General features: G+C 43.5%; 1 protein-coding gene across 2 annotated transcripts in view; it reads right to left on the reverse strand.

The window, feature by feature from the left end:
• Positions 1–22,087, reverse strand: part of LUC7L (LUC7 like) — a 30,268-nt gene extending 8,181 nt beyond the window's left edge. The window contains exons 1-6 of one of the 2 annotated variants that reach the window (XM_060122520.1): positions 21,872–22,087; positions 20,970–21,040; positions 19,898–19,992; positions 15,757–15,855; positions 4,030–4,140; positions 2,974–3,117 (exon numbers count right to left, since the gene is read on the reverse strand). In XM_060122520.1, coding sequence (XP_059978503.1) covers positions 2,974–3,117; positions 4,030–4,140; positions 15,757–15,852 — 351 coding nt within the window. In that variant the 5' untranslated portion in view covers positions 15,853–15,855; positions 19,898–19,992; positions 20,970–21,040; positions 21,872–22,087. The remainder of the gene's footprint in view (positions 1–2,973; positions 3,118–4,029; positions 4,141–15,756; positions 15,856–19,897; positions 19,993–20,969; positions 21,041–21,871) is intronic. The other variant, XM_060122519.1, reaches the window with a different exon arrangement.
• Positions 22,088–22,888: the final 801 nt, after the last annotated feature.

Here is a 22,888-nt window from a genome sequence, read left to right on the forward strand (position 1 = left end):
AATGCAGGGGACATGGGTTCGAGCCCTGGTCTGGGAAGATCCCACATGCCGCAGATCAACTAAGCCTGTGCGCCACAACTACTGAAGCCCGCACGCCTAGAGCCCGTGCTCCACAACAAGAGAAGCCACTGCAATGAGAGGCCCACGCACTGCAATGAAGAGCAGCCCCCACTCACTGCAACTAGAGAAAGCCTGCGTGCAGCAACAAAGACCCAATGCAGCCAAAAATTAATTAAAAAAAAAAAAAGTCACTCGGCTTCAAAGCAAAATACACGAAAGACAAAAGAAAATGAACCAGAACATGGTTACTGCCGCTTGTGCTCAAGTTAAAACATTCCTTCAAAATCTAGGTTTAAGAAATGCATTTCAATAATCATTTGTCCTTAAAGGGAAGACTGAATGTAGTAATTTTCCATTAATTCACACATTCAAAATGTTCCCTAGGAAATGCAAATCAAAATAAGACATCACATCACTCACTAAACCGGCAAAGGTACAGAAAGGCACTCTAGTGCCCAGGACCCCCACTGTCCTTACTCCGGCCACTGTCCCCATCCTCATCACCTGAGTGCCCCCCATAGGCCTTCCTCAGAACTACAGGACAGAACAGGATGGGGTAGGGTGCTCTTCCTCCCCTTAGCAGGAGGCAAGGCTGTCTCGTCATCCTAAGAAATGATACAGAGAGGTGCTGCGTACTCTTTACCCAGTTTCCCCCAATGGTTCTATCTTTAAAAACTATAGCACAACATCACAGAAAGAACACAGTGATACAGTCAAGGTTCAGAACATCCATCACCACACAGGTCCTGCCTGCTGCCCCTTCACAGCCACACCCACCTCTCTGACTCCTGGTGACCACCAATCTGCTCTCCATTCTTATGGTTTGGTCATTTTAAGAATGTTATATAACAGATCCACATAGCCCTTTGGGATTGACTTTTTTCACTCAGAATAATTACAACTGATTTTGAAAGAGATTAGAGGAAGGCATTCGAAGTTTTACAACTACAGAGAGGGGCAGAATAATATCACAAATAGTGTACCCACCATATTCAGCACTTCTGCTTAAGGTTTTTGTTTTTCTTTTAATGAAAGATATAGAACATTATGATGGAAATTCAGTTCCTGATGTTTCCCTCTCTAGTGTCTGTTCTCTCCCTCCCCAGAGGCATTCGTGTGCGTTCAGCATAATCTTCAGTGCTGTCTCTGTACTTCATCGCACATGTGGACCCATAAACCATGTGTGCACCTGGGGCATTTAGAAGTCCTGCGTCAGCACTACAGGTCTTTCTCCCACCTGTGTTGCTGGAGAGCTCTCTCCAGGATGTTGCAGGCAGATGTGTTCAGTTCGTTCACTGCTGCAGGACTCCATTTCAGGGGCACATGGCTGTTTGTCCATGGGTGGTTTTCCAGGTTACCGACGGTTGCTCATTTTACCAGTTCTGCTGTGAGCGTCCTTGCACCTGCCTTCTAGCAAGGATGCTTGGAGTCCTGGGCACAAGTTGCCATGGGTCCCCTATCCTGCTGCCCTCTTGGCTGTCTGCAGACATCCAAGTGGTGAACCCCACATCTACAATCATTCAGCCTATGCATAAATCTCGGAGCCATCTCACGGGTTTCTGGTGTCTGCTCTGCTCTTCAAAGCAGGAAGGCTTAGCCTCAGGACTCGCCAAGAGGCCGCAGAGCTTCCTTCCTGACCCTCTGGCCTTTCTGCTGGAGCTGTCAGCAACCGAGGGAGCCTTTTTTTTTTACATGTAAACATAAATTTCCCATTTAAGTACACAGGGGTTTAGTATACAGCCGTGTAGGATTTCTACGCAGGACTTGCGACTCTTCATGCACACGTCATTGCCTGAGTGGGCCTCGCTCGAACACCCACAGGCAGTCAGCAGTATTCGTGTATTCAGCTGAGAATCGTTGTGTCATCGCTGAGCTGCTACTATGTATCAGGCACCATGACAAGCCGGGGGTGCAGCAACAACCAAAACCAGCCCTGCACTGGGGCACCGCCCACTCCACCATCTCACCTCTACCCACCATTCTGAGAACCTTCTCATCTGGTCTCAGCTAAGGGCCTTCCAGGGTCCCTCTGTCCTACCTGGACACGCCCTGCACCCCCCAAGTGCACCCATCTTCATCAGAATTAATCTTATCCGTTGCTCACATTCCTTTCTGCCTGGCCCCCCCCTCCACAGCAGTATCATCTCCAACAGGAGAGGGAGTCTTCCGGCTTGCTCACAACTAGAGAAGTGCCTGGCCCATAGCTGGAGTTTGACAAGCACTTACTAAAGGAACACACCCGCCCCTTCTTCCTCTGACTACCATTCCCACCGTTCTTGAAGCCTACCCAAGCCATCTCCGATTCCAGCAGTGAGATTTGAGAACCAGGGAGTATGCAACAGAGGAAATCATCTAGGAGGAAAACGCTTGTCATGGATACAGACATTGAGTCCCTGACTCAGCTTCTCCACCACACAGCAGTGTGTCCTGGCCTGGCAGCCTAGCGGACACCACCTGGGTACCACCCGCAACCTGCACGGGTCTCTCTACTGAGGACACAGTGTCACTAAGCACCAGGCCTCACTGTACATAGCATCTGCAATGCAAGTCTGGCCCAATTACACCAGGTGAACACCCACCATGCTGCCCCCTCCCTGGGAGCCAGATGGACAGACGGCAGGTGCTCACTAACACTCCTCCGCTGACTGTTATACTCAGGACGCACTCTACACGTGGGAATAATGCGCAGAGCTGGCAAGTGCCTAGTCTGAGGCCACACGGGGTCACAGGGGCAGAGTGAAGACACAAACCCCAGTGTGTGCTGACTCTAAACCGTACAATCCTGACAATATACCACGTTATTTCCAACTCCTTCCCAATATGTATACAAAAAAAGAAGGCATGGCTTAATCTTAGCCCAAAAGGTCAACTCTGGAGTTACTACTTCCTCCCTAAGACATTTTTGTCACCAACCTCAGCTTCTTTTTTCTTTGCACGGACTTTCTCCACTTCCATAAGAATCTTCTGGGATTCATCCACATTTCCTTCAGCTCCTAGCTGTTCAGCTTTAGCAAGAAGCTTCCCTATTTCTTCGTTCAACTCATGTACTTTTTCTGCCTAGGAGAGAGAAACAATCAGGTAAGGAGACATCTAAAAACAACAGATTTTTTAATGCAAAGAAAACGAGTGTTTCTCTTGTTGCATTTCTGGTCTGTTCCACTGCAAATATTAGAACAGCTGGAAACCCTCACTGATGACATATGAATTCTAACAATTACGACATCCTTAACGCCACCACTGAGACTGATCATAACTAGACCTGTGCACCACGTTCCAATAAAAGCAGTGGCACCGCTGTTACTGCCAACAGGCTGCAAGGACCATCATGTGGGTCAGCTTCTAGACCATCTCTTTTTATGCCTTCTATTACAGTTCAATCTTCTGGGTAAGGGTAAAAAAATGCATGGGTCTAAATGCATACACTTATACTGTAAGCAAAATGCCTAATTATTGGGATTTGCTTTCAGAAATAAAACGGCACCGTTGATCCAGTTTGCAACTGTCTATTTCCTAAGAAATGCTCTTATAAAACTGAAAGGAAAAAAGACACTGAAGAGAGTTCCACTGAAGAGGAGACAAGGGTCATCCAGATGACACACGGGCCAATTCCACACAGATCTACTTTCTTCTTCCATGATATGGATGCACCACAGTTTAACCATTTCCCTGCTAACTTTTCTCATTTCCTGTTTTATGTAGGGATGTTAAAAAAAAATTAAAAAAAGAAACTTTAAAACATACGCACACGCGCGCACACACACAAAAAACAAAACAAACAAAAAAACCCACACGCACAGTGTGGGGAGGGGCTAAGAGCTCAGCGACGGCCTTCTCTCCTCACTGGGAACAGCCAAGGCAGTGGGTACCATCCATCCCAAAGATGCACCCTCAGCAGTGACCGTGACTGCTAGCCCAGTGGCAGACCAGTTCTTATGACAACAATGTGAGGCGAAGGCCTCCCCAGCATACCTTTGCGGAAACTTCTGCACTGATCTCCTCTTGCGTCTCTGCCAGCCGCTTCTTGGCAAGCTCAGTTCTCCGATCACACTCAGCAATAAAGGACTCCAAGTGATCCATCGCCTAGCTCAGGAGAGGCAGAGAGCTACAGTCAGTGACATGCCTACGACCTCAGAACTCACGTGTTCGATAGGAAATAACAGTCCTGGGTTGGTTCTTAAAGCCTGTAGGTTCAGTGGGAAGATCTGAAGCTACACTACAGCTAAAATGTCCACAATCACATTCAATTAAGGGGCTCTGTTAAACCAAATGACCACTCAAAAGCATGTCTTCTCATCTGATTTATTTATTTCCAAAATTTGTAAAAGAACCCCCATCCCTCAACAATGTTTCCAAGAAATTTTTGAGGAAAATTAAAACACCTGGCCATAACTAACAGTGGTCTCTGAGGGTCAGAAAAGGCTGGACTGAGCTAATGTCAGAGGCCCTCTCCTGGTGAGTCGTGGGAGATGCAGATGATGTACTCACTGGTCTTTGTGAGCCACGTAAATATTATTCCCTCATGTTCTGAGGGTAGAGTTCCCCCTTCCACCTCAAAACAAAACAATAGAACAAATGTTACTGAGAGCTGTGAACACGTTTAGTTATTGCCCACCGTCTAAAGTAGCGGGAAAACTGGTTACTACTTACCCAAAAAGGTAAAGGAAAAGACACTCTGAAAAGAGTTGGTGGGAATCAATAAAATACCAATTAATAAGCAGTCACATATGCTAAGCACTTAATTTGCCGTAATTAGTCAAAGGCCCCAACATAACTTCAGATAAACATACAAACAGGACGTCACTTTCCCAACTGTCAGGCTAGGACCAGTGATAAGTAGCACCTCCCAAGTTGCTGAAGTCAGCATCATGTTACATAGACAGCAAGTGACGTTAGCAGTGGATGACCAGGTTAGACAGGGTGAATGATCCACCGCTGAAAAATAGAGAAAGGAAAGTTCTGGGTGGAAATGATAATAAGGCAGGTGAAAGTTAGGCCAACGGACCAAGGAGTGATAATCTATGTCTCTTCCTCCAAATATGGTCAGGAGAGAGCACTCCTCAAGGATTGGTGTGACACTGGAATGGACAGTAGGGACACTGGAGAGGATTACAGTCCCCTCTTTTCAAATGAATGCATACTTGGGAGCAGGTCAAGACAGGGAAGAGGCTCGTGATGGTGCCAAGCCCCACTGCCCACAAGGCCAACTCCCAGATTTCACTCTACACACTTGGAACTCAGGACCTCTTTCCTGTCATTGGTCCCCAAATATTCTCAATAAACATTTCACTATGTTCAAATCAAACGAGCAGGGAAGCCGATGACTGGCATTTGTTTGCATGCATGCACTGCATTTCCTGGAAGTATGTCAAGTTGACCAGCTCTGCTGACAAGGTGGGGACTTGCCAGGATCAGAGCGCCAGTGAGCTGACTCGGGTCATGTACCATCTGTGCTCACCTGGAACAACAGCTCCTAACAGACCAGCCTGAGAGATGCAAGGGTCATGCATGCACATGTGCTGAGACTTTGATGCAGAGTTCCTCTATTGTCTACCCAAAAAGAGGGATCTCACACCTGACACAGCCAGGGATCTGCTCAACAGGGGTTGAGTGGGGAATACACATTGACAGTTCTGCCAGTGCCTTTACCAATCAAGTCAACCAGCTGCATCTAAGCAAAATATAAACTGACTCAGACATCTGATAAGCTAAAAATTAAATGGTAAACTTCACAACACAGACTAGACATACTGCAGAGACGTCTCTTAACTGCCATGTTCTTTAAAAGATGGCTCTGTCCTACTGCCCCTCCCTCTCTTCAATGTGCTTCTCAATTCCATATTGGTTCCTAAATCAAAAAGCAGGTTTAGTGTTTCCCTGGTGGTACAGTGGTTAAGAATCCGCCTGCCAATGCAGGGGACACAGGTTTAAGCCCTGGCCCGGGAAGATCCCACATGCCACGCAGCAACTAAGCCCATGCACAACTACTGAGCCTGCACTCTAGAGCCTGCGAGCCGCAACTACTGAAGCCTGCGCCCCCTAGAGCCCGTGATCTGCAACAAGAGAAGCCACCACATGAGAAGCCATGCACCGCAACGAAAAGTAGCCCCCTCACGCCGCAACTAGAGAAAGCCTGCACGCAGCAATGAAGACCCAAGGCAGCCAAAAAAAAAAGCAGGTTTAAATGATTAAAAAAAAAAAAGGTACTCAGATCTAAAAATTAAGTCCTAATCACAAGGTACCACTTACTAGGAAGTTATCCACCTTTGTAATTCAGGGGTGGTGCGATGAACCATGAACTACTCAGGGGGCCTGGGCACACCACTGGCACAGGGGGCACACAGGTCTCACTGCCGCTGGAGGCTGTCCGTCCACACACAGGACCATGAGGTGCTCTCCCTGACCCTGCCTGCCTAGCAGCATCAGTGAGCCTGAGGAGCCCATGCTGTCAGCAGAACAGTCACAGCAAACGTGTGCCTCAATAAAGCCACGCAGGGGCTCTCAAGGTACCCAATTTTCAGATGAAGAAATGGAGGCACAGTCTCCAAACTCCTGAGTGATGGCATCAGGATGCAAAGCCCCTTGTGGTTTGACTCCAAAGTACCTACACTTAGTCCTCACAGTTCTGAGGCAGTTTTCACCAGCCCAGTTTATAGAAAATAGAAAAGGGCAAAATAACTTGCCCAGGGTCACACAAGGACTCTCACCCAGGACCTGACTGGGAAAGCGTGACTGTCACACTGCACACCTACAGAGACCAGGTGTAAGCAGAACCGGTCCCATTAGTTGATATGGTGTGTTGCTCTGGAAACCTGTCAAATAAAACATCACAAAGCAAGACAATGTGGGGGAAAAGTGAACCATATTTTCACTGAATTAGAGAGAAGCAAATCTTTACATTTTCCACATGTGAACACTGAAGAAATGGGCTGCCCTGTAACCTTAATGTTCTGTGTGTCTGTGTTCAAGTTGAAAACCTTGAGATGTATTTACAGAGATGACCAATTCCCTCTCCTAGGGAATTCCATAACACTCTCAAGAAATCAAGGCCTGGTCCTGGTGCAGTCAGAATGAGGCTGTACTGGGCTAGAAGGAGCCAATGGTGAGGCACTTTCTCCCAGATAACCTGAATTTGGGGTGGAAAAGTGCCAGAGGTCCCAGCCATCAGCCCAAGCTGAGGGTCTAGGCAGTGAACACCTACACAAAGAAACACCTTTATGACAACCCTGTCAGGCCCACAAAGAAATACCTTTTTACACCTTTCTGACTGGCAAAAACTGAAAGTTTGGTAACTCGCTGCTCTGTTAGTAAAGATGTGAAAATGGGAACTCTCACACATCACTGGTGGGATCATTCACCCCTCTGGAGAATTCCGTGACACTAACTACCAAAACGACAAAAGCACATCCCTTCTGGGCCAACAGTCCCGCTTCTAGGGATCTTTCCTAGATACACTCACAATGTGCCAATGTGCAATGCAGCACTATGACCATCAACAGGGCATGGTCCTATAAAACAGACACACATCCTGTGGAATACTATGTAGACACAAATGGATGAAGTACACTATACAATAGGAAATAATCTCAAAGATATGCTGAAAACTTAAACCAAAAAAAAGGGAAGGGGGGGCAGATATAGAGCACGTGTACAGCAGACTACTATTTGTGTTTAAAAAAAAAGAGCGTTTCCCTGGTGGCGTAGTGGTTAAGAATCCGCCTGCCAATGCGGGGGACACGGGTTTGAGCCCCGGTCCGGGAAGATCCCACATGCCGCGGAGCGACTAAACCCATGTGCCACAACTACTGATACTGCACTCTGGAGCCGGCAAGCCACAACTACTGAGCCCACGTGCCACAACTATTGAAGCCTGCGCACCTAGAGCCTGTGCTCCACAACGAGAAGCCACTGTGATGAGAAGCCCACACACCGCAACGAAGAGTAGCCTCCGCTCACCACAACTAGAGAAAGCCTGTGCACAGCAACAAAGACCCAACACAGCCATAAATAAATAAAATTTATAAAAATAAAATAAAATAGAAAGTAGAGATACATGTCCCTCAGGTATCCACATAATCTCTGAAGGAAAGAGAAGAAACCGAACAACTGGTTACCTCTGGGGCCAACCAGGGGGCTAAAGAACAGAGAAGGAGGCAGGCTTCACAACATACCTTTCATATCTCAAACTCTTAATCACGTGAGTGTTTTACATGTTTTTAAGTTACTGACAGGACTTCCCTGGTGGTCCAGTGGTGAAGAGTCTGCCTTCCAATGAAGGTGATGCAGGTTCAATCCCTGGTCAGGGAACTAAGATTCCATATGCTGTGGGGAAACTAAGACTGCATGCCACAACTGGAGAGCCTGCGATCTGCAACTATTGAGCCTGTGTGCTGCAACTACTGAACACGTGCCACAAAAAAGAGCCCGTGCGCTGCAAAGAAAGATCCTGTGTGCCGCAACTAAGACCCAATGCAGCCAAATAAATAAATAAATAAACAACTGACAAGCAGTAACCCTAGTGACATAACTGATCTAGGCAATAATCCTCAACTGCTGCTTAAAGCATGAGGCCAAAGGCTGATGGGGGCCTGTGCAACCAAGTCAGGCTGCCTGTGCCACCCAATTCCACTGACGTTTTGCCACCCAAGGTGACGCACCAGCCAGTGCCCGTCCCGGCCCCTGCACTACTCTGTCAAACGAGAACCTGATTCTGACCGTCAAGCTTCCAGATCTAACTCCCAGGTTATAGGAAGTTTCAAAGATAAAGGAAAACACATTAAAAAGACTGCATTATAAGGATGCAATCAGCAAAATCCAGGATATGAGAGACTTAAAAATTAATTTCTTCAAACAAACAGATTTAAAATGACTTACAATACATCCTATGTGTGGCTCTTATTTTGAATTCTGAGTCAAACAAATGATCGTAAAAAAAATACTTTTTGAGATAGTCTGGGAAATTTGAGGACTTAGATAATGTTAAAAAATTATTTCTTAAATTACCAATACTTTAAATAAAATTATCTTCTAGATGTACTATTTGCAGTACTTACAGATGAAATTCTATGTCTAGGAACTACTGTAAAATAATTCAGTGTGGAAAGACAAGAATAAAGATGAAATAAGAATCTTCACGTCAACAATCACCGAAAACTGGGAGATGAAACCCAGAGATCTCATTATATTATTCTGTCTACTTCTGCATGTTTAAATTTTTCCTCAATGTATTTTTAGAAACAATGCTAATAAGATACAAACTACTATATACAAAATAGACAAACAAGGTCCTACTGTACAGCACAGGGAACTATATTCAGTATTTTGTAATAAACTATAATAGAAAAGAATCTGAAAAAGAATTTATATATATGTATAACTGAATCGCTTTGCTGTACACAAAAAACTAATGCAAACATTGTAAATCAACTATATTTCAGTTAAAAAAAAAAACAACAAACAACATGCTAATAAGGAGATTCTGTCACAACCAAATATAATACCAGATCTTTGTATGCAGAGTAAAGAGAACTTCAAAAGCCAATGGCAACACTGAAATATTTACAGATGAGATGACAGGATGTGTGAGGTTTGTTTTGAGATTTGTGAGAAGTGGGTACACAAAGATGAAACACAGTTGGTCCTGAGCTGATCATTCCTGAGGCTGAGTGATGGGTACATGGAGATTCATTATACTGTTACACCTCCTTTTGATGTATGAGATTCTCCATGGTAAAACAAACAAACAAAAAACCAAAAAACAAACAAAAAACCCTGACCATCCAAGGTCAGCCTGTAGCATTTGAGCAGCAAGCTGTTGCTTCCTTCCACCTTAAAGCTGTGGTAAGGGACTGCCTCCAGGGAGCGGGAGGGGCACAGGGAAAGGGGGCTTTTGGCGTTTTCCGTGATAGTCAAATGAATTCTGATTCAGCCACATGCTTCCAAGGAGAGCACACAGAAATCTTCAGTATACACAATTTTATCTTTGTCTTTCTCATGATTTCCTAAGGAATTTTAAGTCATTGAACAGGTGTCACAAAGTTTCAAGAGCACAGTCTACCATTTGAGTGTATCATAATTTGTTCATTCATCATTGAGCCTTTTTTGTTGCATCCAACTTTTCAATCTTATAAACAATGCTAGCTACCACAAACATCTTTGTGTACCAGTGTTTGCCTGTGTTTTCAATCACAGTTGACCCTTGAACAATGAGGGGGTTAGCGATGGATTGTGTAGTACTGTAGTATGTATTTATTGAAAAAAATCCATATGTAAGTGGACCCACACAGTTCAAACCTGTGTTAAGAGGCCACTGTACTTCCTTAAGATAAGAGATTTGTAGAAGTAAGTTACAAGGTAGAAATACCTTTAAATTTTCATTTCTGCCTCCTATTTTAGCAACCTGACTGGACCTAATAACTTTTCACGACTTAGCATAATTTGGAATTCCCCGGTGGTCCAGTGGTTAGGACTCCGTGGTTCCACTACAGGGTGCACTGGTTCCACCCCTAGTTGGGGAATTAAGATCCTGAACACCATGAGTCAAAAAAGAAAAAAAAGAAAGCATAATTCTTTCTCCTCCCCTAAGAAATAATCACTTAAGAGCTTGGTATATACCTTTTAAAATTGTATCAAAACGCATATAAAAGCAAACAATTTTTACTCCACTTAGGAGTTTTTCAAGCTTTTTTCATTTTTCACATCAATACACGCATCTTCTGTATCTATAGCTGTGTTTCACTGTATTTTAACATAACTATAACCATTCCACAATGAATACACATTTGCATTTTTTCACTTTTCACTAATCCAAAATGATGCAATAAACATCTTAAGTCTTCTCATACATAGGCAATTATTCTTCTAGGACAATTTCTTACAAATTGCTTAGAGGGGACTCAAAGTCTATAAATATCTGAAAGTAGTATAAAGGGCTGATGACCTCTTATAAAAGATTTACCGAGGGACTTCCCTGGTGACGCAATGGTTAAGAATCCACCTGACAATGCAGGGGACACAGGTTCAAGCCCTGACCTGGAAAGATCCCGCATGCGGTGGAGAAACTAAGCCCATGCACCACAACTACTGAGCCCGCGAGCCACAGCTACTGAAGTCCACGCACCTAGAGCTCGTGCTCCGCAACAAGAGAAGCCACTGCAATGAGAAGTCCACACACCACAACAAAGAGTAGCCCCTGCTCACTGCAACTAGAGAAAGCCCACACGCAGCAACGAAGACCCAACGCAGTCAAAAATAAATAAATTTTAAAAAAAACCTTGCATGATAAACATGGCTTAAAATATAATTCAAATGCCTGTTACATTAATAATATATTTAATTTTTTCAATATGAAGACAAAATAAATGCTGTACTTTTTTTGTCAGCTGTCTTTCTAACACAACCTAGATAAAAATAGCTCCTAAATATCCCTGACTGATCTGCTAAACGGAATGACTCCTCTCCCAGCATCATTTGATGCTGCTTGCATTAATTCTGGCATCAATCTTATTATACTTTCAGAGACTTTGGAGATAAATGTTTGGCTCACCTCACAGATTCATTGTCAACAGTGAAGATATTCTACCAAAACACTTGGTGAGATATATAAATACAAGTTATTAAGAAAAATCAGAACAAGTCATGATTTAGCGATGGTTCACAACTTGTGAAAACAAAACCTGTGTCCATCTTCCAATAGCGATGACTACACTGTAGTCCCTCCAGAAACCAACCTCAACATAGGAGCTGCTGGTCCCACGCCTGGGAACTGAACAGTCCACAGGCTACATATGTGGCAGGCTAGGAGCCTAGCACCAACAGCAGGTCATCAGGAGGCAGCAACAGGTCAGTGATAGCAAGAGTCAGCCCACTGGCCACATCTGGCCGAAAAGCTTCTGAGGTGTTCTGATTTATCAAAATTGCAATTTTGACGAGAAAAATCACAACTAGCCTTTCTGATATATACATATATATACCTATATACATACATATATATATTTATACATACATACATATATATATGTGTATATATATATATATATCTGTTCATCCTGAATGGCCTATCTTTGAAAGATACAAGTGACCTCTGAAGACAGGTACTGGATGGCTAGTCACGTGGAAAGGGAAGACTTTTCACCTGGAATCTGTAACAGTTACGTTTCCTACCGAAGAGATTTAAAAATTGGATTTTTATCAAATTCTTTTAACAAATCTATATTCTGGAAAAGCACTTTATTTTTTCCTTCTAAGTTTATTCTGCATAACTAAGGGAAAAAAAAGTTATTTTAGTTTGGTATTTTAAAGTCAGGCCACATTTACCTCTATCAAAGTAACCCATCCCGTGCACCACAACGAAGAGTAGCCCCCGCTCGCCATAACTAAAGAAAGCCCTCACGCAGCAACGAAGACCCAATGCAGCCAAAAATAAAATTAAAAAATAAATAAATAAACCCATGCACATCTAAACACTACTGATATATATATATATGTTAAAAATTTTAAGGCTGGGTAAATTTTATGGCTAGTGAATTGTATCTTAAAGCCATTATTTAAAAAACCTTTTTATGGTAAACTCTCCCTAACACCCAGAGGTACCTGCTTAGCGCTCCACAAAGCACCACTCACTGTGTGGCAGGACCATACCTTACGCAAGTAGCCCCCACTAATAAACATTTCCAGTACATCCTCCTCTTTTTACTTCAGTCTTTTACTTTCACAAAAAAAGCTGCAATGGGCACCTTTTCTGTGTACCCATTAACACATATCACTAAGATACAGTCCCAGCAGAGTTCTGGAACAAGTGTATACAAGCATTTGACACGCTGAGAGCCACCTGACAAGACTGCCCTCCCACAAACACAGCTGCTCCAAGTCACCCTTCGTTCTTCAGGACAGGAGGCCTCCTGCGTAGGTTTACAGCACTAGCCATGAAACATTTCAACATGAGCCATCTGTTAGGTCAAATATGATTTTTAAGGAGTTGAAAGGACAGGTGGTTACCTCTTTAACAGGAAAAGGTATTCCTGCAAATGGTAAATTTTCACAATACAAAAAGGTCTCGTGACCCACTTGAGCCCTCCAACTAAGACAAGAATGTTCATAATCTCTTGGTTTCTTCTAAAACTACTCTGTACATCTAGGTACGTCAATGGGTATAAATGTCCTTCCTTTTTAAAAATCACACTACAGAAGCCATCGTATCACACTTGCTTTTCCTCTTTATCTTGAAGATAATTTCACAACAACATACACTGAACCACACTGAACTCAATCCTCTTTCCATAGCTATACATCATTCCATTGTAAAGAAGAGCAATGACTTAGCCAAGCCCTCAATGAAGAAGCCTACAGTGTTCTGGCTTTCTGCAGTTCTAATGCTGCAGGAATATTCTGGAGCAAATTTATCTTTGTACATATGCAAAAGTATCGGTCAGATATACTCTCAGAACTAGCACTGCTGGATGTGCTTTCACACCTTCAGATGCTCAATTATCCAGGAGGTGTATCAGGATTACTTAACTCTCCATCTCCTTAGCTCTGAGTGAGGGTGAGTATCTGCCATAGGATTAGATGCCTACCAGAAAGTGTCCTTTTCTATCCTTTGCCCATTTTCTATTCAGCTATTGTTACAGTTCTTCTCAATCATGATGAATTCTATATACAAAGGATACTTGCCCTTCGTCATATGTGCTGCAAATATTTTGTCCCAGTTGAATTCTTATTTTATGTATAGGAATTTCTGATATGCTAATATTTTTAAGTGCCTACTCAGAAAAATGTATCCATCTTTCCCTTATAGCTTCTAGGCTTTATAACATGTCAAGATGACAGAACAAAATTCTCTTTTGGGGGATCCAACCTGGTTTTTCCCCCAACTAGCTAATCCATAGTTCCTAATAGTGTTCATTGAAAAACTCATCTCCACAGTGGCTGAACACATGCCTTTCATAAAATACTAAATTACCGTATATGTTTCAGTCTTTCTGTAGTCTAAATTTCTTCTATTCATCTATTCTTCAGCATAAATTCATCAGGGCATTTAAAAAGTACACTGACATTCTCATGTAGCAGAAATGCTTAGATTTGTGATCCAAAAAAATTGTTACTAAAATTGAAAATTTAACCTATACATCTGTGTATCTAACTCTTTCTGATATCCCAAGGTAATGGTCTCTTTACATAAGCGTTTTTCAGGTACTGAAGAATTTAAACTCACAATAAAGAAAACTTTCATCTCCAAGCCCCATCTATTAGTTGAGCTGTTTGTTGCTAAAGGCATTTTTAGTTAATTCAAAGATTCAACGCTGATGTTGAAGACTGTACTTGAAAAAGAAATGATAATTTTAATCACTTTTTAAGATTACTGATTTAAGTAGAATTGACTCTAGCTATAATATATCTCTAAAATGTCATTGGCAGAAAAAAAAAAGTCTTTCCTTGGTTTTGCTTTTCTCTGACTTCCTCCCACCAAGCTCAGTGCCTTCCCAGTCTTCACTGAGGAACCTGAATGGCATCAAACCCCTCACTGACCTCTGGTCAAACCAGGGATGGAGGACTTGGAAAAAGAAAAAACTAACAGAGTGACTCCATGGGAATTCCCTGGCAGTCCAGTGGTTAGGACTCGGCGATTCCACTGCAGGGGACCTGGGTTCAATCTCTGGTCGGGGAACTAAGATCCCACAAGCAACACAGCACGGCAAAAAAAAAAAATTTAAATAAATAAATAGAATGGAGTGACAATCATGCATTCTCAATGGGGACAGGGATGAAAACTTGTCATGAAGAGTGAAAAAAATCTTAGATATTACAATGGTTAGTGGCCCGGAAAGGATCACATAAATTGATATGCTGGGTATCTGTGGTATCAAAATTTCATGGCGGGGAAGTAGACAAATTATGGGAAAAGGTCTTAAAAAAGGCTCCTTTGCGAGGCAAAAATGACAATAAAGTTATGAAATGACATTTTATAACCACTAAATTGCAAAAATTTAATGGTCTGACAATACCAAATGTTAGTGAGGATGTGTACACTGCTATTAGGGCTGTAAACTGATACACATTCTCAAACAGGGAGAAAAAAGAAAAAGACAACATTACAGATCTTTCAAGAATAAACGTGCCTCTCCTACAATCCAGCAATACCTCTCCTAGGAATATACCCTAGATAAACCGTTGTACACGTGCACCAAGAAGATATTCAAGAACATTTATAACACTGTTCATAATAGTTTAAGAATAAAAAATTAAAAAAAGAAACTAGTATCAACCCAATTGTCTATGAACACAAAATGGATAGTTTGGGGAATACTCAAGCAGCAATGAAAACAAACAAACCATACTCAACAAAATATGTAAACTGGAACATAATACTGAAGGAAAAAAGTTATTAAAGATTACCTATGCTATGAAACCATTTTTATAAGACTCAAAGAGAAGAATAAACACAATGTTCAAGGAATCATAAAATATGTAATAAGAAACATTTTTAAAGAAAATGATACATACAAAACATAGAACCGAATAGGGATGATAGACACACAGACACAAATCGGTACTGGCCACGTTCTAGCTCCCAGCCAGAGAGCGGTGGAATGACATCTATTTCATTATTCTGCTTCATAACTTACAAAGGTTACATTATTCTTGTTGGTGCAGTATTTGGCTCTTCACAGTAGGGAATAATTAACACAAAATAAAACTTACATCCAATTCAAAAAAGAGGTCCCTTTCTTTACTTGCAATCTCATAATCTGCTCGGAGGGCCAAATCGTGGATTTTGGTACATTCTCCTAAATCCATGCGCTGTGAGAAAGAAACAAAAATTTACACATGAACATCTACCCATTTGTAGGAAGCACTGTGACCTGGTGTTTTAGCTGTCATCAAAATAAACAGTACTTTTTTGGATATTAACTATGATAAGAAAATTTAAAAATAATATGGCTAAGACGACTTATTTTCCTTTTATTGATACCGTCATGACTATATGACACTCAGAACAGGTGCATTTAAGTGTAATGATTTATATCTCTTACAGAACCAGAAATAGACTAGTAATGTTTTCATTATTTAGCTTTTGCCAGTTTTATTATTGCATTAGTCACATAAGAAATGTTTATTCGGTGAATAGCAACATGAGGGGTGAGAGGGTGGCATGGAAGAGGCCAGGAAACAAAAGTATCACTGATAGCAGCAAGTTTCCATGCATTCCTTCTTGCAGCCACGACTACTCAAGATGCTACAGAAACAAAAAGAGGAAAAAGAAAGAACAGAGAAAAACGAGGTTTTGGAAATTACAACATAACCTAACACCTGGCTTTGTGTAGCTCTTTGCATACCAAAGGAAATAAAGCAGAACAGGCTGATTCAGAGCCAAAGCAATTCTCCTAACCTGCTAAATGGCTCTGGACACGTAACTGGGAACACAGACTGGACCATTCACTTGCCCCATTTGAAAAACAAAAGGTTCTTTTAACAAAACAAATTATTTGTGTTACCAGTAAGATTTCGCCTGATGTGCTATTACATGTTGTGAGCACATACAGAACAATTAGCACTGCGTATTTCTCATCTAAATCCTAAGTAGAGGATCCTGTACAGGGACACCCCCACCCCCACCCTTGCCTCTGATCATCTAAACAGCAACAGGGACGTTCGGATGCTGAAGGTCAGGCTAATAAGTCAGAGAATGCAAGTTAAGAAAACCCAACAGCCCAATGAGGAGACACCTTGGGAACCCAAGCTGTTGGTCACAAGTACGACTAGCAAACAAAGAATGATGGAGTTCAGGAACTCCTTTAAGCTCAAACTACAAGTGTGTTCAAAACGAGATCAAAAAAATCTTCATGGGTTACAAAACCCTCAACATTTTAGTTTTTAGGCACTTGAGAGAGACTCGCAGTGCCTGACTCCTGGGTCCGAATCTCAGAAAGTGCAGCCATGCTCTTAACAAAATTTCCTTCAGTATCCCAGTGACAGAGCCATGAGGGGACTGTCTAGGGTGGAGTTTATCTTCATTTTGACTGAAGGCTACATGCCAAAAGCTCTTTTCTCCTTCATTATGCTTACTTCGAAGTCATGTGTAGTTTACACATGTTGGTTACGTGGGGAATCCAGAGGTAGGGAAACAAGTTCCAAAAGCCAAAGTTGCAGCTAAAATTGCTATCACTGTAAAGCTGACAACTTTTGCTTCCTTCACTCTTTTAAATAGCAAGTATAATTCTTTAAAAATATATAGCTTCCACAAACAAAACTAAGTGCAACAGCTGAAAAATGAGAGATAGCTATCAGAAATTATTTAAAAGCTAACAAAAGTCTGTTACTCAAAGAAAAACCACCTCCAGATGAAGCAAGCACCGAAACCGCTGAGTACTATAATTTTAACTGCAAATCAATTTCCATTCTAAAAACTTCAACTGTCAAGAAAATTTCGACATTAGGGAACCACATATAAAGCAAAATTCACCATTACCTTCCTACAGGTGGGAGCTCTCAAGCTAAAGCAAGTGGAGTACAGGCCTGGGGTTCCATGGTTACTCTGGAGGTAGCTTTTCAGCTTTGCCAAGGAGGCAAGGAAGTACTGGCCAATTCCCCTAGCAGCCAAACACCAAGCACAGCTGAAATACCACACTCATAAACTTCTTCCAAAATATTCCAAATGGCTGTCAAATCCAGCATGTCAGACCCCCCCCTTTTTTTTTTTTTTTTTTTTACTGAACAAACATCTGTGTTCTCTACTCTCCAGTGGTCTCACACTGCAGACAGGGAAGGGCAAATAAAGGCTCCTTCTAGAACCTTCAGGAAACCAAAGTTCTACCACAAGACAAGTTACACTACCTTCCCTCCAGCTATCCCTCCGCTCTTACTAATCAATACATTTTCCCATCAAGCCTCAATAAAACGATTGCTTCCATTCCTCCGTTGTCTCACCCCTACTGACAGGAGACGGTTTTGAGCAAAGATTTGGGTATGGAGCAGCCCTTGGCAAGCTGAGGGTTATAACCATTTTCATCTTGCAGCTGTGTTCTAAAGAATTATATTGATTCCAATTTAACACAACACAAACTCTACCTCTCACTTGCCACCTCCACGCAGCCCACACCCGTTAAGGCTCAACCTTTACAACACCATCCAAGTTCCCAACCCTCACCTCAACTGACCTCACGACCCCGCACAATTGTTCACGGCACCCTCACATGAACATGGGTCTCCTGGGCTCCCTCCTCCTCAGTCTGAGCTGCCCTGTAACCCACGCGGGACGGAGTGATGCTGAGCAGTACTTGGCCTCTCATCACTGCTCTGGTTCCACAGCCTCTGTCTCCCTCCCCCTGAAGCACACCAGCCCAGAGGCACCTGAGGCACCCCTGCTTCCCTCTGCTCCAGCATCCACCTGGAGCGTTAATCCCCCAAACGCACACGTGTGTTTTTTCTCACCATTCAGGTCTCTGCTCCCATGTTCCTGAGAGGCCTTTCCTTATCACCCTATCCAACAGTCCAGAACCTACTCATTCATTATTTACTGTCTGTCCTGTTCCTCCATTAGATGAGAGTAAAGATTTTGTCTTATTGGTACCACATCCCCAGTGCCTGGCACAGAGTATGTGTCCAACAAATATCTGGCAAATGAACCTATACCTAACACAATAAACATTTGTAGGAAATGCCCTCATTCACCAGCATTCTGGAACAATGCTACATAGGGATCCAATCAAGAAAAATATGGTTGAACTGCTTCATGCTGGTGCATGTCCCTCTACTCCCTTTGACTTCTTCCACTAAGACCTACCAGCAATTCCAGGTTATGATGCCTCATACAGGAGTATCCTACCGCTGACTGCTTATGACCAGTGGAAGCCAGTAGTCTACAGTGATGGCACCCACAACAATCTGGAGCACACAGTAGTTATAATGTTTTCCTATACCAGGTCAACCACTGGCAAAACCCCAGCTAACAAAGGCACAAGGCTTGGCTTTCATTCCCTATTTGCTGTCAGAAGAGCCAGCTTGAGAAGATTCAATACACCTGTGCAGTTTGCCAGACGCTGCTCCCCCAAAATGGTAATAATAAAAGCAACAATTAATTATGAAGAAAACGTTCCCAAGCACATGCACATGTGACCCTTAAAAAGAGTAGACATTCCAGGAGGGAGCTGTGAAATCTGAAAATGCTGATGGTGTTTACAAAACTAATTTTCTGTAAGTGTCTGAATCACTGTAGATAATCCACACTCTTTAGTCTTCTTAAATCCTACCTAATTTTGAATAAATGCACATTCTGCAAAACTAGCATTTATCTGTTTGCTTCATCTGAAATGAACTTAAAGTTTCACTTAGAATTTTACACTTCACTTAGAAGTAGAGAGATCTATACTTATTGGATCATGTATTGATTTCTTGAACGGGTGGCATAACACAAAATTGCAAATCGATGTTAGTCCTGATTTTTCAAAAATCTAAAAATCTGGGGAAGAAACATACCTCGTTAGATCAAAAGTCTAACATGTGTTTAACCTGAAAACAAACCAACCCAGAATCTTAGAGCTACAGGCTGACCTGAAGTACACTTTTTGCTAAAGCCAAAGGAGACTAGTATTTGCACTACTTAGTTGTGAATACCTCAGTATAAATGACTCTACAAAAACCTGATAACTTTACAAAGAGAATTTTATAGAAGTGAAATATGTCATTATATAAAATTCCACCCCACTAACAGAACCTATCACTTGAAGGGCAGTAGGTAATTTCTGCCTGGTAAAGGAAAACAGAATTCAACCTGAAAAACCTTCAGTGCCTACACAGCATCCATGTCTGAGTGTCCTATGACAACCCCCCCAAATGTACCTACCGTCCCAGCCAGAATGTCGTGGGGGCAGCAGTCCAGAAGATGACTCTTGCAGACACGGTCATCTGTAAACTTGACCCTCTGTCTGGTTTCGTCTCCTGAAATTCATGTGTGGTTTTAAATAAGACAATATTATCACATTAAGCACAAAAGCATATCTGGTACAATTCACCTGGATGATTTGCAGACTACCAAATACACTGAAAAGCTGATCTAGAGGTATTTACAACTGGAACGAAATACAGATGATTTTTGATGCTAAATATATCATGAAGAATCACACTTAAAGAGATCTGACTCCGTCATTGTGCCAAGGAAGTCAAGGAGTCAGAAGGAAAATGCTGAGCACCAAACAGCCATTAGCCCCACACATACATGTGGGCAATGAGATACCAAAACCCATGCTAATCAAAGGGCGATGAATCACCATGTATGACTTAAAGCTGGTAGTTTCCAACAAAAGCTATTTATTAGTCTAATCATTTTGCTATAGACCAACGCATAGGCAGTATTTTGCCAAAATTATATGAAGAAAGCTTTCTCTCTCTACTACTGACTGATAAATAATCTGAACCTAGTCTACCTATCCCCCTTTAACCCCCACCCTTAAAAAAGACAGTTGGCACCTGAGAGTCACTTTTAACAAGACAATACCAAGAAGAAAAAAAAAAAAGGCAAAAAAGGAACTAGGTTAGTCAATACACACTGTGAGTTCCAACACATACTGTACCCATCTGCATTCTTCAAGACCTCAGCTGCAGAATTTTATGCCCGCTGTTGAAAAGTTTTAAAGGAAAAGTTTTCTTGCCCAACCTGCAGTAAGGAAGTCAGGGGAATGATACATAAAAGTAAAGGCAAAGTGGAATGTGACAAATTTTAAAGCTAATCTGTGTATATGACACAGAGCTGTGTAATACTAAAGGAGGAATATATTTTAGGATTTGCAAGCATCCAGGATTAATGTAGTGTCTTTTTATTGAAAATGTTTTCTTTCTAAACTACACTTTTAAAGTTACTTGTGAAAAAAAGCAAACACTTTTTTGTTATAACAGCTTAGAAATTGGTTGTGACTCACGGCTCGATGAACATGAGGCTTTTCTGCAACTCCCTTGCAGATTGATGTAGGCAGGCAAAGATACACTGAACCTTTATAAATAAAATAGAGGGGCCACAATTGTTCAGTTTGTATGAAATAAAAATATGGGAAGCAATTCAAAAGCAACTCAATATACAAAGAAAGCTAGAAAGCACTTATTCGCCTATGAAATAAAGTGCAAACAATCTGCACAGCCCTGCGAATGTGCCAGTGTGAACTTACAACTTCATTACTTCGGTAGAAAAGAAAACACAAACCACAGCAGGTATATAGTTTTGCAAAGATGCAACCGCTTTCTCCTGAGACAACCATCAAGATCTTGCGCTCCTCCCTACAGTACAACCTACCTAACGACTGCCAAGCGCTGGCTAAACAGAGGCTCTCCTGTGTGGCTAGAGGAAAAGGGGGCTGGAAAAGCACGCGGCAGGAACCCACGTTAGAAAAGCTCAATTTACGGCTCCCCTTGCAACGGTACAGAACAAGACGGCCAGGGTTTCCAGGCCATCCGGCTCCCTTGCGCGGAGGAGCTCCGCCAGCCCGCTGCCAGCGCCCAGAGCCCCAGCTGGCTGCAGCCCTTCGCCGACTCCCGGTTCGAGGGGCGGCGGGGGCCGCGGGGATGGAGGGGGGGCGGAGAAATCGCAGGAAGGTCAGCGGGGAGGGGACTGGCGCCCCACCGACGACGCGGGCTCCGAGGGAGGAGCCCGCCGGGGACCCAGCCTGCGGGAAGAGCTCAAACAAAGGCCCGGCGCCCCCGGTCGGCGCGCGGGGGAGGGGAGGACGCCCGCGCAGGCGCAGACGGTCGCGGCCCCCCGCCTCAGGCCGCCCGGCGGCCTCGCCTCGCTCCCGCCCCAGCCCCCGCCTGGCCGGCCGCCCCTACTCACCGTCCCGGGCCGTGCCCATGAGCTGGTCTAGCAGGGCCCGCATCTGCGCCTGGGCGGACATGGTGGCCGGAGGGAGCGGCAGGAGCGGCCGCGACGGCTTCTCTCCGACTGCGGCAGCGGCGGTGGCGGGGGCGGCGGCGGCGGCAGCGCGGCGGCAACGAAGAAGGGTCGCGTCGGCCTCGAACCCGCTCGGCTTCTTCCCGCCGCGAGGCACGCCGGGAGGAATTGCGTCGGCGCCGGCGCTTGGCCTGCTGGGAAATGTAGTTTAGGGGCGGAGCCAGAGTCTCCGATGAACAAGCAAGCTGTGCAAGGGGCGGGGCCAAAGTCCCAACCCTGATTTTAGTGTGGATCCCAAAACTTACGTGCTCCGCTGAGGCTAAACCGCAATAAAGTGAAATAAGTGTAGACAATACAAAACAAAAAAATAGGGCTTCCTTGGTGGCGCAGTGGTTGAGAGTCCGCTTGCCGATGCAGGGACACGGGTTCGTTCCCCGGTCCGGGAAGATTTCACATGCCGCGGAGCGGCTGGTCCCGTGAGCCATGGCCGCTGAGCCTGCGCGTCCAGAGTCTGTGCTCCGCAACGGGAGTAGGCCACAACAGTGAGAGGCCCGCGTACCGCAAAAAATACAAAACAAAACAAGGAAATAAATCCCGTGTTTTCTTTCTAGCCGTGAAACTGGGAATGTATCCTTTAGCTACTCTCAGACTTTTTTTACACCTGTGAAAATGGTGCCTGTCACATGACTTGTGAAAGTTAAATGAAGCATGGAGTTCCTGTTAGGTTCTGTGACTACTACTTGGTGGTGGTCCCTGAGTTCACAGTCTGCCATCCACCAAGACTGCTCTAGCCCTGGCCACTTCCGAGACTGACAATGAGCCTCTGACACATGCGTACAGCGGACAGTAGGGGACCGTGATTCATACCATTGGAACTGCCCACATATCCAGATGTGTATTTGCTTGTTCCGACTGCAGTGCCCTCACACCCAAAGGTCTGCAGGATGCCTGATTTACTGA

The sequence above is a fragment of the Lagenorhynchus albirostris genome, chromosome 15, assembly GCF_949774975.1.
Source record: "Lagenorhynchus albirostris chromosome 15, mLagAlb1.1, whole genome shotgun sequence".
NCBI classification, from domain to species: Eukaryota; Metazoa; Chordata; class Mammalia; order Artiodactyla; family Delphinidae; genus Lagenorhynchus; species Lagenorhynchus albirostris.